Source organism: Podarcis liolepis (assembly GCF_965112155.1).
Source record: "Podarcis liolepis genome assembly, chromosome: 2".
In the NCBI taxonomy this organism is placed as follows: Eukaryota; Metazoa; Chordata; class Lepidosauria; order Squamata; family Lacertidae; genus Podarcis; species Podarcis liolepis.
This window is the reverse complement of record NC_139555.1, coordinates 16,430,235-16,446,554: the sequence shown is the minus strand read 5'-3', so window position 1 is coordinate 16,446,554 and position 16,320 is coordinate 16,430,235. Positions and strand designations below refer to the sequence as shown.

At 44.5% G+C, this 16,320-nt stretch overlaps 1 protein-coding gene across 18 annotated transcripts in view; it reads left to right on the top strand.

Moving 5' to 3' along the window:
• LIMA1 (LIM domain and actin binding 1) overlaps nt 1–16,320 on the top strand; it is a 68,464-nt gene extending 52,144 nt beyond the window's left edge. For all 18 annotated transcript variants that reach the window (XM_083489963.1, XM_083489965.1, XM_083489964.1 and 15 more), the window contains 4 exons: nt 4,666–4,714; nt 6,007–6,122; nt 11,992–12,125; nt 13,993–16,320. In XM_083489963.1, the coding sequence (XP_083346089.1) occupies nt 4,666–4,714; nt 6,007–6,122; nt 11,992–12,125; nt 13,993–14,992 (1,299 nt within the window). In that variant the 3' untranslated portion in view covers nt 14,993–16,320. The remainder of the gene's footprint in view (nt 1–4,665; nt 4,715–6,006; nt 6,123–11,991; nt 12,126–13,992) is intronic.

Genomic DNA, 16,320 nt, shown 5'->3' with positions numbered 1-16,320 from the left:
CCTGAGCCTTTTAAGGCTTTATAGGTCCTTAATTGTCTGGAGCAAATTTTGAGGGGTGGGAGGGAGGATAAGAAAGCGAAGTCCTGTTGCATGAGTGGAAGTCAGTTCTGCTTGCACACAGATAGTATTGGATATAACCCAAAGGTTGCTAGGTTAATACTGAGTAGCATCCTGTCTTTGTCACCGAAAAATTTACTGCTCCATAGAAACAAAATGTGAGCTACAGCGTTCTTCCATATCAGAATGTTAAAATCTTATTTCTATCTGTATGTTTTGCCTTGGGTACTTTTCAGGGTGGCTGGGTATCTAAATCTTGCACAGTATTCACTTGTTGCAAGGGGGTTTTCTGTGCAGGATATGTTTCTGGCGGACTGTTTCCTTTTGCTAACTTTGGGCAAGTCACTGAGACCAACACCTCTGTCTTTCCTTCCTCTTCCCACCCACCTTTTGTTAAATTGGGAGTGGAAACTCTCTGTCTCTTCTGTAAGTGGATGTTTCATCAGAAGTAGATATCCTCAGCTGGAAAATTCTAAGCACAGATGAAAAACACTAGAGATTTTAGTGCAGTCAGATACTGGAAATGGTGTGAAACATCATTTACTCCTGTCATTCAACATGTGCAAAACACAATGATTGAAATCCTGTGTACATTTAGGCTGCCTAAACCCCATGCACCATTGAATTCAGTAGGGTTTACTTCTGAGTAGTCATGGTTAGGATTCTGCTGTAACTGTGCACAGGATCTCAGCTTGAGGTTCAAACCCTCGACTATGTACAGTTTTCACCCTCACCTTAAGTTATTTGGATTCCCAGAACCAGTACCTATTCTGTTCAGTCAGTTGTGGCATTTAAACTCCTTTTTCACAGCGGAACTTCCCGCAGAAAATGGGAGAAGCTCCCTAGTAAAGATAAAGGGACCCCTGACCATTAGGTCCAGTCGTGGCCGACTCTGGGGTTGCGGCGCTCATCTCGCTTTATTGGCCAAGGGAGCCGGCGTACAGCTTCTGGGTCATGTGGCCAGCATGACTAAGCTGCTTCTGGTGAACCAGAGCAGCGCACGGAAACGCCGTTTACCTTCCCACCAGAGTGGTACCTATTTATCTACTTGCACTTTGACGTGCTTTCGAACTGCTAGGTTGGCAGGAAACTGCTAGGTTGGCAGGAAGCTCCCTAGCCCTGCATTAAATCTCTCCCCTGTCCCACAATTCTGCCCCTGCTTGCTTTTATCATCTCAAAAACAAACATTATCTTGAAGCCCAGTTCTTATGCTTCTTCGGTGATCAGTTTTGGGGAGTATGTACAAGTCCGTTTCAAATGCTAGTAATTTGGGATGGTGTTACGTGTATTAGCTTGACTTTTGGAGAGCTATTGGCAGCTTCCTGATTCTCACTGGGCAGATCCTCTCAGGCAACTGTTTTAAATCCGCTGGGTAACCTCTTCCCCAATAAAAGGTGAGCTCACTTAAACACACATATTGAACTCCGTAGTAATTCCTGTCTTTGTTCCCTTTTCTGCAGCTAAATGGATGGTCTGAATGAAAGGCCTCTTCCTGCGGATTTGAAAGAGTGAATAACTCTTACGTTTATAGGCATTATTTCCTCCCTATGGTAGGGTTGCCATATTTCGAAAAGCAGAAACCAGGAAAACCCCAAAGGAAGACTCCCAAAACTGTTGAACTTTTCTCTCTTAAAATATGCCAAAAAACCCCACAATTTTTCGATTGGCTGGCCCAAGATCCAGGGCAAAGCGCTGCCTTTCAGAAATTCCCCTCGGACGTCAATTCCGCCTTTGAAATCCCGGTAACATCTGGGAAAATCCAGACATATGGCAGCCCTACCGTATGGTGACTAAGCACTTGCATGATGGGCTGATGAGCACATGCAAGAACGCTGAATAGACTGGGGTGAGGTGGGGGGGTGAGAATGTGTTGGCACTTGTCTTTTCAAACACCCATGTAAAACGTGTTGGCCTTCTGTCCTAGCTGGACGTGGGAAATGAGTGGAAACATTTCATAAGCCCTAACCCATGTGCTTATTTGCACACACACCCTTTAGTTTGCATGCAGAAAGAAGTGCTTTTTGGGTTCCCCTGGTATCACAGGAGTATCACCCTTTTGCTGGGAGCTCCCTGACACTGTCGAATGCTTAGGGATCTGTTCCCAAAACGAGTCAAATGAGCACAGTGTGTTTATCCCAGCTTATGTGCTTCCTAACTAATTCTTAACAGTTCTGTTGCTCGGAATGGGGCTTCCAGTTGTTAGTAGCATCTAGCTAATTTACACCGTTAAGCTTATTATGGCGTATTTAGTTCCTTAGTGTGAGCAGCCTTAAGCTGCATTTTATTTAATAGAGCAGACATCCTAGAGGAGGGAAATGTCACTCTTGTGTTACGACTTTAGCCCCTTCTTCCTTATAATTGCCCTGAATTCAAACCCTCACCAGAAAAGCAAATGTCTGTAGCAGAAGCTGCTGCTGAGGGGATGGTGGCTTGGAAAATGTCCACATATAGGCAGGATATAAAGCAGTATCAACTAATATAATAGTATACATGAATCAAGAGATTCTAGCAGTATTGCGGGGGCCGCGATGTAGGGTTTTATTCATGCAACTGACCCTGCGCCTACCTGGGAGATAGCTCAATTGGTAGAGCGTGAGACTTTGAATCTCAGGGTTGCGGCATCAAGCCCCACGTTGGGTAAAAGATTCCTGCATTCCAGGGGGTTGGTCTAGATGGCAGTCATGGTCCATTCAGACTCTACAATGACACTGTGTGTTAACAGCTTGGAGAGGCAATTTCCCGTAGCCTGTAGGTGCGTAGTAAAGATACAGCAATACCTGTACCTCTGGGTTTTGGAGCGCTGTGGTAGCATGGCAACCATAGCTAGAGGTTAAAAGTGATCAGTTTGTGCTCTCTCTCTCTCTCTCTCTCTCTCTCTCTCTCTCATTAGAGCATCATGGGATGCTTTGAGGTAGCCCAGTATTCAAACCAGTGGCTATATGCCTAAGATTCCAGATTTAAGAAGGTAAAGGTAAAGGACTCCTGGACAGTTAAGTCCAGTCAAAAGTGACTATGGGGTTGTGGCGCTCATCTAGCTTTCAGGCCGAGGGAGCCGGCATTTGTCCACAGACAGCTTCCTGGGACAGGTGGCCATCATGGCTAAACCACTTCTGGTACAATGGAACACTGTGACGGAAACCAGAGCTCACGGAAACGCTGTTTACCTTCCCGCTGCAGCGGTACCTATTTATCTACTTGCACTGGTGTGCTTTCGAATTGCTAGGTTGACAGGAGAGCTGGGACAGAGCAACGGGAACTCAACCCGCCATGGGGATTCAAACCGCTGACCTTCTGATCGGCAAGCCCAAGAGGTTTGGTGGTTTAGACCACAGCGCCACCCGCATCCGAAATTCCAGGTTTAGGTGTGTAGGGAAGGCCCTTGTACATTGAGAATCATTTCTCAGCAGCAGCTGTGTCTGCAGTGGATAATCCACTGGGAGAGGCATGCTATTGGGCCTTCTGATGGATTGAGGGCATTTCCAATTATCTATCTTGACCTCAAACCCTTAGTATAGTTGAGGCAATTTTTTTTATCTCTGGGTCTGTAGATTGGATAATCTCAACAGAGTCATCAACCTTATCCAAGGAAGATCTCTTTGTAGCTCATAAATCCGTGTATTTCACATGTCTCCCGCCCTCTCGGTAGCGTAGTCTTCCAAGGCTACAACCGCTATTAGACTGTTTTGAGGCAAACCAATTTTTAGGTCTTCAAAGACTTCTCGGTGGTGAAAATAGGACAAAGCTGGCTTTTAAAAACACATCGCCACAGTGGTGAGAAACAAAAACAGCAGACATCTTTAGTTTTCAAAGGGCCAAGAATTTGCTAAAAAAATAAAATTTGGTACATGGACTTGAGTTCCTTGTTCATTCAAGCAGTTAAGCTTTCTCTGAGATGCTATAGTAAAGAAATGCAGTGTTTCCCAAACTTGGGCCTCCAGCTGTTTTTGGACTACAATTTCCATCATCCCTTATCACTGGTCCTGGTTGCTAGGGATCATGGGAGTTGTAGTCCAAAAACATCTGGCGACCCCAGTTTGGGAAACAGTGTTGTACAGTGGACTCAGAGGTTTCTTTCAGCTGATACAGTGACTTCATAGCTAAGTAGGCAACACAGACATTTAAACCGGTGCTGTCATCTTTAAACACCTGTTACGCTGTTGAGGTTGGCACCGAGGGACAGGTATGGTCCTGAATTTGTTGTTGAGCCACCTGGATTTGGCTCTGCCCCAGCAGTGATAATATCAAGATGAAATGGCAATGAGAAGGCACTTAGGACAGGTGAAACTATGGTCTCTGCAAATTAGGAGCTTCAGTGGATGAATCATTTCCCTTTCCACCCTACGTTAAGGCAACTGAAATGTAGAATCTAACGGCTTTTGGGCAACACAGATCTCTGAGTTGGAGGTGGCAAAGTTTCTGTGTTCTTCGCATCTGACCACCGTCTGCCTTGCGCTGTACACATCTTATTGGCCTGTTTCAGTTGTGCCTTGTCTAAATATTTCTTCTCTTTAATATATTAAACAATAATGGTTTGTTGAGAGCAGACAAATGAGGATATTCATGTACTGAAGAACTGATCATTTATATGTTTCCCCCCCCCTGCTACAGATTTCCATAGTAGATGGTCTGAATTCCAGTCTCTGCGAAGATGGCACTCGTAAGTTTTTAATCCCTCCCCTGCAATAAGAAATTGACTCATATTTCACTTGGCTTTTGGTGTCTAGGTGTAGATTAATAATAATAATAATAATAGCTTTATTGTCAATGTACAACCTGTATACAATGAAATTAACCGAATGAAATAGCTGCTTTGTCTTCTGAAACCATAGATTCCAGTCATTTTTGCCTCCTGGATATTTCTAAATCTGGATGTTATGGCAGGCATAGGAGCCAACTCCTAGGGGCTTTGCCCCCCTCCTAAAATATTTGAGGGGGCTGTCCCCCCCCCCCCCGGTTGATGAGCATTGCCCTTCAAATAGTGTCTGTGTATCGCGTCATGTGATCGATTATACAGGGCAGTGCTTGCTTCCTCCCCGCACTAATATTTTACTCAAGTTGACCACCCCGAAGGCAGGAGTCAAAGGTTTCCCATTTCTGCTGCTAAGAGAGGAAATCAAATTTTTTACAGAATTTTGTACAATTGGTTGAAGTGACAATTTCTTTTTACAAAATGCTGTTAATATTTTTCTTCCACTGCCTGTACTTCTGCATGTGCCCACCTCAGGCCTGTCTGTCTCTCTGCACCCTCTTCCATACAAAGTTTCCTATTTTCCTGAAAATCAGTTTTGGCTACATTGTATGACAGAAACATGCAAGCCAGCCACACTCGTTCCAAGTGTATTCTTATGAATGGATGCTGATGGATCTCTCACAGGACTTTTGGATGACAAATTCCAGACAGTGGGCAGGTTTTCAGGCCTAGATTATACCTCTGACCCCCTTATTGAGCTCTGCAGACATTTAAGCCTGCCCCACCTCACCTAAGTATCATCATCCTTTTATGTGTTAAGAAAATAATTCCCTTTGGGCCAAAATGTTTGAAGCCCATTATGCTCCAGTATTTGTCTCAAAGGGGTTTCCATTTGTGAAGAAAATGCCAGTGGCGTAGCGTGGGGGGTGCGGGGGGGCCGGCCGCACCGGGCGCAACATCTGGGGGTTAGGGGGCGCAAATCCACGGGTTAGGGGGCACAAATCCACGGGCTAGGGGGCGCAAATTACTTGCCTTGCCCCGGGTGCTGACAACCCACGCTACGCCACTGGAAAACGCAGCATCTGAAGTAGCTGAGACTGTCTTTGAATTGCTTGCATCTGGTTTTCCGTTTGTTCCAAGTGAGATCAGTTGCCCATCCTGCGCTGTATTTAGTTGTGCTGTCCTCAATTCAGGATGTAAACAAAATCGTTTGAGTTTTAAGTGGCAGATACTAATAAGATTATCTTCCCCTCTTCTAGCTGGGTTCAAGTTCCAGAAAGAAACGGACGCCCCGAGGTCTCTCTATGCCAAACAACAAAGTCCCGATTCTAGAGCATCTAGCCAGACAGACACCTCTCCCCCAAAAGCCGTGAAGGTAGGTACAGTGGATGGCTTTTTTCGGTAGCAGTGGTCGACACAGGAGAAAAGTGAGTGGGTCTCTGCATGCGAAGCATTGGATATTACCAGTTCTATTTTTCTAGGAAAAGAGGAGCTGGAACTCACCAGGAACGCCTCCCTTGTTCTCTTAGAATGGCAATAGTGCCCACCTGACAGGTGCCGGAATTGAGTTCCGGCTTGCGGAGGGTGGGGAGGAAGCCCTGGATACAACCCTCAGTTTGAAATATGCAAGGAACTTCAAAGAAGGAAAACAAAGCATTCTGTGCAATGGTTCTGTGAGCCCTTCAAAACTTAGAAGCTGAAGATCTGCTGATAGGAGCCATAAAAATGAGAGCCAGCGTGGTGTAGTGGTTAAGAGCAGTGGACTCGTAATCTGGTGAACTGGGTTCGCGTCTCCGCTCCTCCACATGCAGCTGCTGGGTGACCTTGGGCTAGTCACACTTCTCTGAAGTCTCTCAGCCCCGCTCACCTCACAGAGTGTTTGTTGTGGGGGAGGAAGGGAAAGGAGATTGTTAGCCGCTTTGAGACACCTTAGGGTAGTGATAAAGCAGGATATCAAATCCAAACTCTTCTGAAAATAATGACATGCCGTATTTTTCCGTGTATAACACACCCCAATGTATAAGCCGCCCCCTATTTTGGAGGACTCAGAATTAAGAAAATGGGGGGAGATTGCCCCTGTGTATAAGACTAACCCTCCTTTTAAAACATTTTTTAGTAAAAAAACCCTAGTCTTATACATGGAAAAGTACGGTATTTCAAGTTTATGTGATCTTTAATATATATTTTATTAGATACAAAAATAAGTATGTTATATGCATATACTTTGAAAAAATGAAAAGAAACTTGTAACAATAGAAATAAAAGATCCCCCGCCAAATGTCTTGAAAAACCATAATTATTCCAGTAGCTCAGTCGTGCAGTTAATTGAAATAATTTATTGAGAACAAAATAACTCATATTATGACATTCAGCACCATTGTTATGTCTGTATTTTTTAATAAAAGGGTGCCAGTAGCATTTAGATTTCCTATTGCACTGTGAACAAATTTTTCCTCCCATAAGCATTACTCACATTTTATAAAGCCAGTTCCACAAAGGTGTTTTTATAGATGCTGAGTTATATGCAGCAAGAATTCTGGCTGCCAAAATCATATTTATCAGTTACATTTCTTATACCAGTTAACAGAGCCACCTTTGTGAAGAGGACTTAGTTCTTTCCAGGCATTTACAGTGGTGCCTCGCAAGATGAAAAGAATCCGTTCTGTGATTCTCTTCGTCTAGCGGTTTTTTCGTCTTGCGAAGCAAGCCCATTGGAGGATTAGCGCTATTAGCGCTTTTAGCGGCTTTTAGCGGCTTATCTGCTTATCGGATCAGCTGATAAGCGGCTTAGAAAAAGGGGGGAAAGGAAAAAAACCCAGCAGGAACTCGCAAGACATTTTCGTCTTGCGAAGCAAGCCCATAGGAAATTCGTTTTGCGAAGCACCTCCAAAACGGAAAACTCTTTCGTCTAGCGAGTTTTCCGTCTTGCGAGGCATTCGTCTTGCGGGGCACCACTGTATTGGGTAAAATGTTCGGATTGTGAACAGAGTGTGGTGAAGAACACAGCACATGATATTATGGGCTGTCCCCTGAGCCCGCTAGATGACATCGCAAGGGATTGATGCCTTAGGAGAGCGAGAAAAATTCTCAGAGATGATTCACACCCTGGCCAGCACCTCTTTAATCTTCTACCCTCAGGCAGGAGATATAGAAGTATAATCAGCCGTACCAATAGGCTAAGAAACAGTTTCTATCCATGGACTGTTAGGCTGCTGAATTGAAAATAATATAGTGCAACTGACTTTTGGGGTTGGTGTGTTGTGCGACAAGCACACAGACTGCAATGAGATTGAATGTTTGTGTTGGGGGAGGGAGGTTTGGTTAATTTCATTGTACACAGGTTGTACATTGAAAATAAAGGTAATATTATTTAAAACTGTAAATTACTTTGGGTGCCTTGGCAGATAGGTGGCATGTAAATCCAATAATAATAGCTTTCCCTAAAAAATAACATATTCTGAAAAATAACTTATTCATATATACATGAAAGTAACTGATTTTGCTGTAGATCTGACAGTCTGTAGTACTGAAATCAGATGTTTTCTTAATCCTTGCTGGTGTAAAGCACTGCCAATATGCAGCTTTACATTTTTTCTTTAATTGTAATTTTATAGATTTGTGTGTTACATACTTACAAATATATCACCAGTTTTTATTATTAATAATCAGATGTTTTGCTCACTTTCCCAACTCTGCCTCAACTCCTAACAGGGTGGATCAAAATAAACCAACATCTTTGGTAGTAAACCTTTCCTTTGAATATTAATGGTTAATAAAATTTCAGTTCTTGTTAAACTTCCTTACATTAATAATTCATCAGACTCAAATATGTGCATTTTAGTAACTAGGTTTTTTCAAAAATGTTTGGGCAATTAAGACGGTTGTAGTCAATATTCCAGAAGTTTAGCCCCAACGCCATCAAGAAATAATAATCTTGGATTGTCTATATACTTTCACGTGCGCACATTTTGCAAAATTGCTACCAATCCTTGCAGCTGTAAAATGATGCTATAGATAGAATACCTTGATCTTGTGCAGATCTATATTTCCCGCAGATTTTAATTATACTTGATTGAATTCTGTGCCAGGCAGTGGGGGGACAAAAGGGTGTGTTTGCTTTTTGAGTAAGGAACTGTTAATTCACTGTACAACTTGCGAGCAGTCCATAAGGCCTTCTGCTTCCCTTTCCATATTCCAGATGAAGTGTACAAAATTCCAATGTTTGGTTCATGATTATTCAGAACTGAATGTTTATCATCTTTACACTATTTATTGCTTAAAAGAGACCTTTTTCTCCTTGATCTTTTGCAACTTAGTTGTTGGCTGAGTATGTTTCTTGTAGTGTAAATATGAGAGTGTTTTTGTCCCAGGGAGCATCTTAGTGCGCTTTCACTCCAGCCCAGAGATGTGTTTATAAATAGCCATTTGTCTTTTCCAGCTTCTGTTTCCTGCTCCTGGTTCCTAATCTCTACTCCTGCCTCCCTTTTTAATGTGAGCTCAACTCTCGGCTTTCTTGCCTGTTCTCCTCCTCTTTTTATTAACCGGACTTCACACCCTTCCACTGTAGTTGCTAATCGTAGCGTGCTTGGAAAAAGAAACTTGCCTCTACACACCCCAAAACCTCCATGGTTTTTGCATGTAAGTTGGACGGGGAATTTATGCTGCAGCAGCAAAAGCTAATGTCTGGTTCCCAGATGCAATTGGGGGAAAACTAGTTTTTGACAGCCAAGCAACATTGCCTGAATTCTTTCTTTCATTAGAGGGATCTATATTCCACGCTGCTTAAATTATCCTGTTAATATTGAGATTCTACTGATTATCAGTGCAACAGAAGGTGGTGGTTTTGTTTTAAAAGGAAAAGCAGGTATGCCTTTGCAAGTTTGGAAAATCATCCCGGGGCTGATCAAACCAACAGCGTAGCCTAGGAGGTATTGTCCGTATGGCAGCACAATAAATCTGTTAGGTTTGTAGCTGCTGTCCCAATGTATATTTGCCTGGGTAACACATCCAACTTGCCAGGCACAATGCACGCTTAAAAGTTTCATATGGGATTACCTGCATCAGCTGCCACCTTTTAAAAAAACACTTGAAGTTCCAGGCTTCAAAGCTTTTTCAACATAAGTAGATTTTGTAAAAAAATAATAATGCGGGACATTTAACTATATTAGCTCCTGTTTGGAAGGTAAAACATGTAATCAGGGCTGTTTCAGCCTGCCCACCTGAGCTAAGAGCCATTTCCTCTGCTACGTCTGCTCTTTCAGTCTCTCAGATTGTACGCATTTTGTGTTTTTGTGGGCGGAGGCAGATCTAGCGCCCTCCCTGTATTCAACCCAAACGTACTTTTCCTCCCCAGGGGGTGAGCTCTGGAGAAGGCAGGCTGGCGGAACAGTTCCTTAAAGCAGAAAGATGCAAATGGATCGACTTCCCTGCGATTGCCATTCGGCAGCTTTTCGTTTAAAAATAAATAAATAGAAAAGCGGCTCCCCTTTTAAATCCGAGAAACGAACGGAAACGTGGTCCCACCCATATGCCGTACATCTAACGCACTCTTCTGCCACTTTAACAGTCATGGCATCCCCTAAAGAACCGAGAAGTTGGAGCTCTCCGACAACTCTCGGCGCCCCTTTAACAAACTACAGTTCCCAGCATTCTTTGGGTGGAGCCAGTACTGTTGAAAGTGGCACGAGTGTTTTGAATGCAGGATGTGGACGTGGCCCGTATCAGAGTTTTGTGGCCGTTTAGAAAGGGGAACAGCCAACTTTGAGCACATGGAGAGGTGATGATGCTCAGTACGCTGGTATGCCTTGCCTTTTCAGTTTTGAATCTGATCTGCCACATCAGCCGATGAATACAGCGTGAACTTGCTAGATCTGTCTTTCTCCTTTTAGATTTGAGTGCCGCTGCCCACTTTGACTTTGCCTTCCCTCCTGCATCTCCTAACCCTCACCAACTGCTATAGAGAGACTGAATGAAGATGGGTGCAAATTATGGGTGCTTTAGATTGGAGGGGTTGTTTGGACAGCCAGTTCCATGTTTCCTAAACCTACCGTATTTTTCGCTCCATAAGACGCACTTTTTTCCTTCTAAAAAGAAAGGGGAAATGCCTGTGCGTCTTATGGAGCGAATGCACTGGACTGGAGCCATGGCTCCCGTCAGTCAAGCAAAGCGGGAGCCGCTTACAGGGCTTCTGTCCTGTTTTGCGCGGCTCTAGCTTTGCTTGCTTTACAGCGAGCCGGGAGGAGGCAGGCGATTCAAAGCCAGCAGGCGCTTTTAAAAGCGGTGCCTAGCCAGCAACAGCTGCAGCAGCCTCAGCTAGCAAAGGTCCGCGCGCTCCCTAAACGGAGCAATGAGGCTGCAGAGGGACGGCAGGACACAGGAGCGGTTGGATCCGGAAGGATAAAATTTAAGCAGCCAGCAACAACAACAAAACCACCAACCTCGAGCTCTGAGCCACGAGCGCAGTGAAAATCAGGAGGTAAAATAGGAAGGCTGCTGGGGACTGGAAGGCAGGGGATGAGGGCGAGGGGAAAATTACGCAAATCCCCCCACGTCTCAGCTGATCCGCTGGCTCCTTGAGCATGCACACTAAACAAACATACAGCTCCTGTCCCTCTCAGTCTCACTCTGATATACCAGTAGCTTATTAAATAGTTTAGTACAACATTTGATTCAGAATATTTTTCCCCTGTTTTCCTCCTCTGAAAACTAGGTGCGTCTTAAGGTCAGGTGCGCCTTATGGAGTGAAAAATACGATATTTTTGTGTTTTAATTTTGGGCTGGCTCCAGAAGTATTAGCACAAGATCTGGGTTAGCCTGGGTGGTGTGCTGGCAACCCCTGGCGTATTGGCTTCGGAATAGGGATGGGGAAATGTGTGGCTCTCAATACGTTGCGCTACAATAATGTTTCACTACAACTCCCATCATTCCTAATCATGAGCCATCCTATTGGGGCTGATGGAAGTGTTGGAACACAACAACATCTGGAAGGCCACATGTCCCCCTTATTTTCTTGAGAACAGCTCTTCTCAAGCTTGGGTCTCCACCTGCTTTTGGACTACAATTCCCATCGCCCCTGACCACTGATCTTGCTAGCTAGGGTTGATGGGAGTTGTAGTCCAAAAACAGCTGGAGACCCAAGTTTGGGAAACACTGCTTCAGAAGGAGGCTCTGCTAGGATTGACTGTCAGCCTTGTTGGGAGTTTTGCATTGAACCCTGTACTACTTGCCAACTTTTCTTCCGCCAGAAGTTCCAGTTGCCGGCTAAGGAAAGTTGTGTTGCCTGTAAGAAGACTGTCTACCCAATGGAGCGTCTCTTTGCCAACCAGCAAGTATACCATATCAGCTGTTTCCGCTGTTCTTACTGCAACAGCAAACTCACGTAAGTCCTTTAGGGAGAGCCCACTTCTTTTCTATATATAAAAAAGGCTACTTTAAGTTTAACTCTCTAGTGTGGGTTAGGAAAGGGCAATGTTTAGGTGCTGAGAAAAGCAAGGTGGGCATGGTTTTCAGGTGGTTCTTAAGAGCGCCAAAGGAATCTACAACCCAAGGATGTACCATATTTTTCGCTCTATAAGATGCACTTTTCCGCTCCTAAAAAGGAAGGGAAAATGTGTTTGCGTCTTATGGAGCGAGGAGCGAATGTAGACCGCACAGCTTTCGCTGAAGCCAGGAGAGCTCTCCTGGCTTCAGGGATAGTCGCCCGAAGCCTCCTGAGCGCAGTGGGAGCGCTCCCACTGCGCTCAGGAGGCTTTGCGTTGCTTTCGCTGAAGCCAGGAGAGCAAGAGGGATTGGTACTCATCGATCCCTCTTGTTCTCCTGGCTTTGCTTTGCTAGAGAGGCGCTGAGCAGCTTTCCCTCTCTGCGCAGCGCCCCTTCAGCAAAGCGGGAGGAGAAACGGAGCCCCTTCCGTTTCTCCTCGCTTTGCAGGAGAGGCGCTGATCAGAGAGGGAGAGAATATTTTTTTTCTTGTTCTCCTCTAGAACTAGGTGCGTCTTATGGTCGGGTGCATCTTACAGAGCAAAAAATACGGTACTTCTGCATACGACACAATAAAGCAGGGAGAGTGTCCTGCACACACCCAGCCGAGGAAGGTTAAGGGCCGATAGTTAATTCTTTATTGACAAAAGCACACTTCTTTTCTTAAAAAAGTTATTCACTTGATTTTCCAGATTAAAAATTTACAATCACATATCCAACATCCAACATAAAAACAAGATTCCAAAGAATCTCCTGGACTTCCCTCCTCCCCTTTGTGGGTCCTATTGCTAATCATTTCCTCCTGCATCTTTTATGATAATCCTCTCCATTGTGTCCAAAACCCACCATTAAACTGCAAGTGTTATTCCAATCCTACTGACAATTTTAACTGTTTACAATGGCTTTTAAGACCAGTTATATATTTTCCTGATTTTTGATTCTTCCGGTCATTTTAGCCATTTCTGCATAATCCATCCACTTGATCTGCCATTCTTCTCTGGTGGACAAAAAGCACACTTAACAGCACCAGAGACAAAAGCACACTTATAGCAGCTCCTAAAGAACAGCTTCTATCTGTGGGCTGTTAGGCTGCTGAATGAAAAGACAACAACAGGGCAACTGACTTTTGGGTTTGGTGGGTGTTCGTCAGTAAACGAGGGGAATAATAATAATAATAATAATAATAATAATAATAATAATAATAATAATAAATTTATACCCCGCCCATCTGGCTGAGTTTCCCCAGCCACACTGGGCGGCCCCCAATCAAATGTTAAAAACAGTACAGCATTAAATATTAAAAACTTCCCTGAACAGGGCTGCCTTCAGATGTCTTTTAAAGATAGGATAGCTGCTTATTTCCTTCACATCTGAAGGGTGGGCGCCACTACCGAGAAGGCCCTCTGTCTGGTTCCCTGTAACCTCACTTCTCGCAATGAGGGAAATGCCAGAAAGCCCTCAGCGCTGGATCTCAGTATCCGGGCTGAACGATGGGGGTGGAGACTAAGAGAGCTGAGTGGGGGGTGCTTGTGTAATCTCACTATATACAAGTGACAATAAAGTATTTCAGTTGAATATTTCAATTCAACCAGATGCGTGTGGCAGGTCTGAAAGCAGGATCTGAGTGCGAGAGCACTCTTCGCACCCGTGGCTCCCAGCAACTTGTACCTGCAGAGCTGCTGAATTAGTACATTCTGTGATGGTTATTATTTCTTCTCTTGCAAGTTACTGAAGGTGCTAATAATTGTGCGTTTCCCCCCCTTGTACAGCATTGGAACGTATGCATCTCTGCATGGGAACGTTTACTGCAAGCCTCATTTTAACCAGCTCTTCAAGGCCAAAGGCAACTACGACGAAGGCTTTGGGCATAAGCCACACAAGGAGCTGTGGGCAAGCAAAACGGAGGGCGAAGAATCCCAGGAGAAACCCGCCAGCGTTGGAAACGCTGAGGAAGGCCCCCAGAGTCCCGGCGTGGAAGATGCCCCGATTGCAAAAGTTGGGATTCTGGCAGCCACCATGGAAGCAAAAGCTGCCGGTTTGCTCGAGAAGGAAGAGAGGCCGGCGGAAACCAAGAAGCTGAAGATCGCTTGGCCGCCTCCTCCCGAACAAGGCAGCCAAGGAAGTGTTTTGGAAGAAGGCATCAAGGTGCTGAAGCCCAAGTGGCCCCCGGAAGATGAAATCGCTAAGCCGGATCATCAGGAAGACGTGGACCAAGACCTTAAAAAGCTGCGGCGGTCGTCGTCGCTGAAAGAAAGGAGCCGTCCGTTTACAGTCGCTGCCTCATTCAGAACCATATCTGTAAAGAGCAATAGAACTGAAAACGCGTCTCCTCCCAAGGCTGAAAGGAGCACGGTCAGACAAACGGAGGAACCGGCACCGGAATTGGTGGTGGAAAGCAAGCCAGAGGGAAAGATCAACGTGGCTGATCCACACCTGGGCGAGGGGGATAAAGAGCTGGATGGGGGGAAAGGAGAAGAAGCGGGTGGCGAAGAGATCTTGGTTGAAAACGGGCAGAGGAGTGGCGACACGGATGAGGAAGAAGAAAATGCGACAGGAGAGCCAGCCTCACTGGAGAAGGAAGCGCCATTCCATACGCCCCCTAAGCATTCTGTCTTGAATTCAACCGCTGTAAAAGAATTCTCCGCTAGCCCAAATCGCAAATCCCAAGACGTTGGGTTTTTTGAAGGTGAAGACCTGGAAGAATTGACTGTGGAAGAGCAGATCAAGCGGAACAGATACTACGGCGAAGAGGAAGAAGACGAGGAATAAATGGGACACTCTTTCACTAAAGAACTTAACTGCAGGGTGCTGGGCCTTAAAATTGGTGTGTTTAGCATTTGGGGGTTTTTTGTTTTCTTCCTAGAGTGGCTTCCCTTGGTGAAAGAGATACCATGCTGCAGGCTGATGCATAAGGGAACCATAAAGACTTGCTCAGATTCGAATTTTATAGGAAAGCTTGTTGGGAACCTGCGAGAATTTTAACCAAATTTGGGAAAACGGATAGTATGCATAAAATCATTGTGGGAAAAGCTGCCTCAATTGAGCAAAACAACAACAACACAACCCTGTACATTTCTGAATTCTGCTCTGTAACCTGGTCAGCTTAAATGCCACCTTTATTCTCTTCTGCTTCTGGTAGTTTTCAGCCATTTTTTGCAGGATGTCACTATATTCCCCAAAGGCGAGCTTGAAGGAGAATGGGGCTTTCTGAGATACAGGACTATTACCACTTATCTATGTTACCGCAGTGCTTAGGGACCAGTTTCGAAGGGCACTTGGGGAACCGTTTAAATGGCAATGACTGCACTTTAATAATGTATGTGTAAAGGCACAATAGATACATTTTTGAGTAGTGAAAACACTGTCTCTTCTAGATAATGACAGTATCTGAAATAAAAGTCAGCAGCATGGTTTTAGGGGAAGGCTGTGCTTACTTGGCAGCCACCAGGAGAGAACCGTCTTTGCATTAGGCTCTTTTTGTATATGACTTGTTGTGCATTAGGGTCCAGGTGAATCTCGAATCAGCTGGCTGGCCAGTGAAAAAGAGGATCTGTTTCATACCTGGGCTTAGAAGCACAGCATTTTAATCTACTGGAGCAATGCTAAGGGAAGGATTTTGTAGAGGGCAAAGCTTCTGTCTGCAGGGCATTGCTACTTTCATTCCATGTTTGTCTTTCCGAATAATGTTTTCTACTTGAAACTTTGCTTCTTCTTTTTTCTGAAAACTGTGTACGTTTTAAGCAATTCTACGTGTACCCAAACTGCCAGATGTTAAGAGTCCACATGAAAGATGCTGCACGCAAAAATCTCCGCGATGACAAAATAGATGAAACAGTGGGAATTTCTTGGGACTGATTCCTAGCATTGTGCTTTTAGTGCTTTTCAACTTGACTGCATGGTATTTTATAAATCATAGTATTTTGAGATGGGGGTTAAAAGGGTTTTACCTAAATAGTTTTTAATCTTTTTGTAATGTATTCACCGAGATTAGCTCTAACTATATTTTAGAGTTGTAAAATATTCTGCTTTCTTACCAATCTTGCTAAGTATGAAACATTTTTATTCAATAAAGGCTCTGGTCATTTTTATTGTTGGAA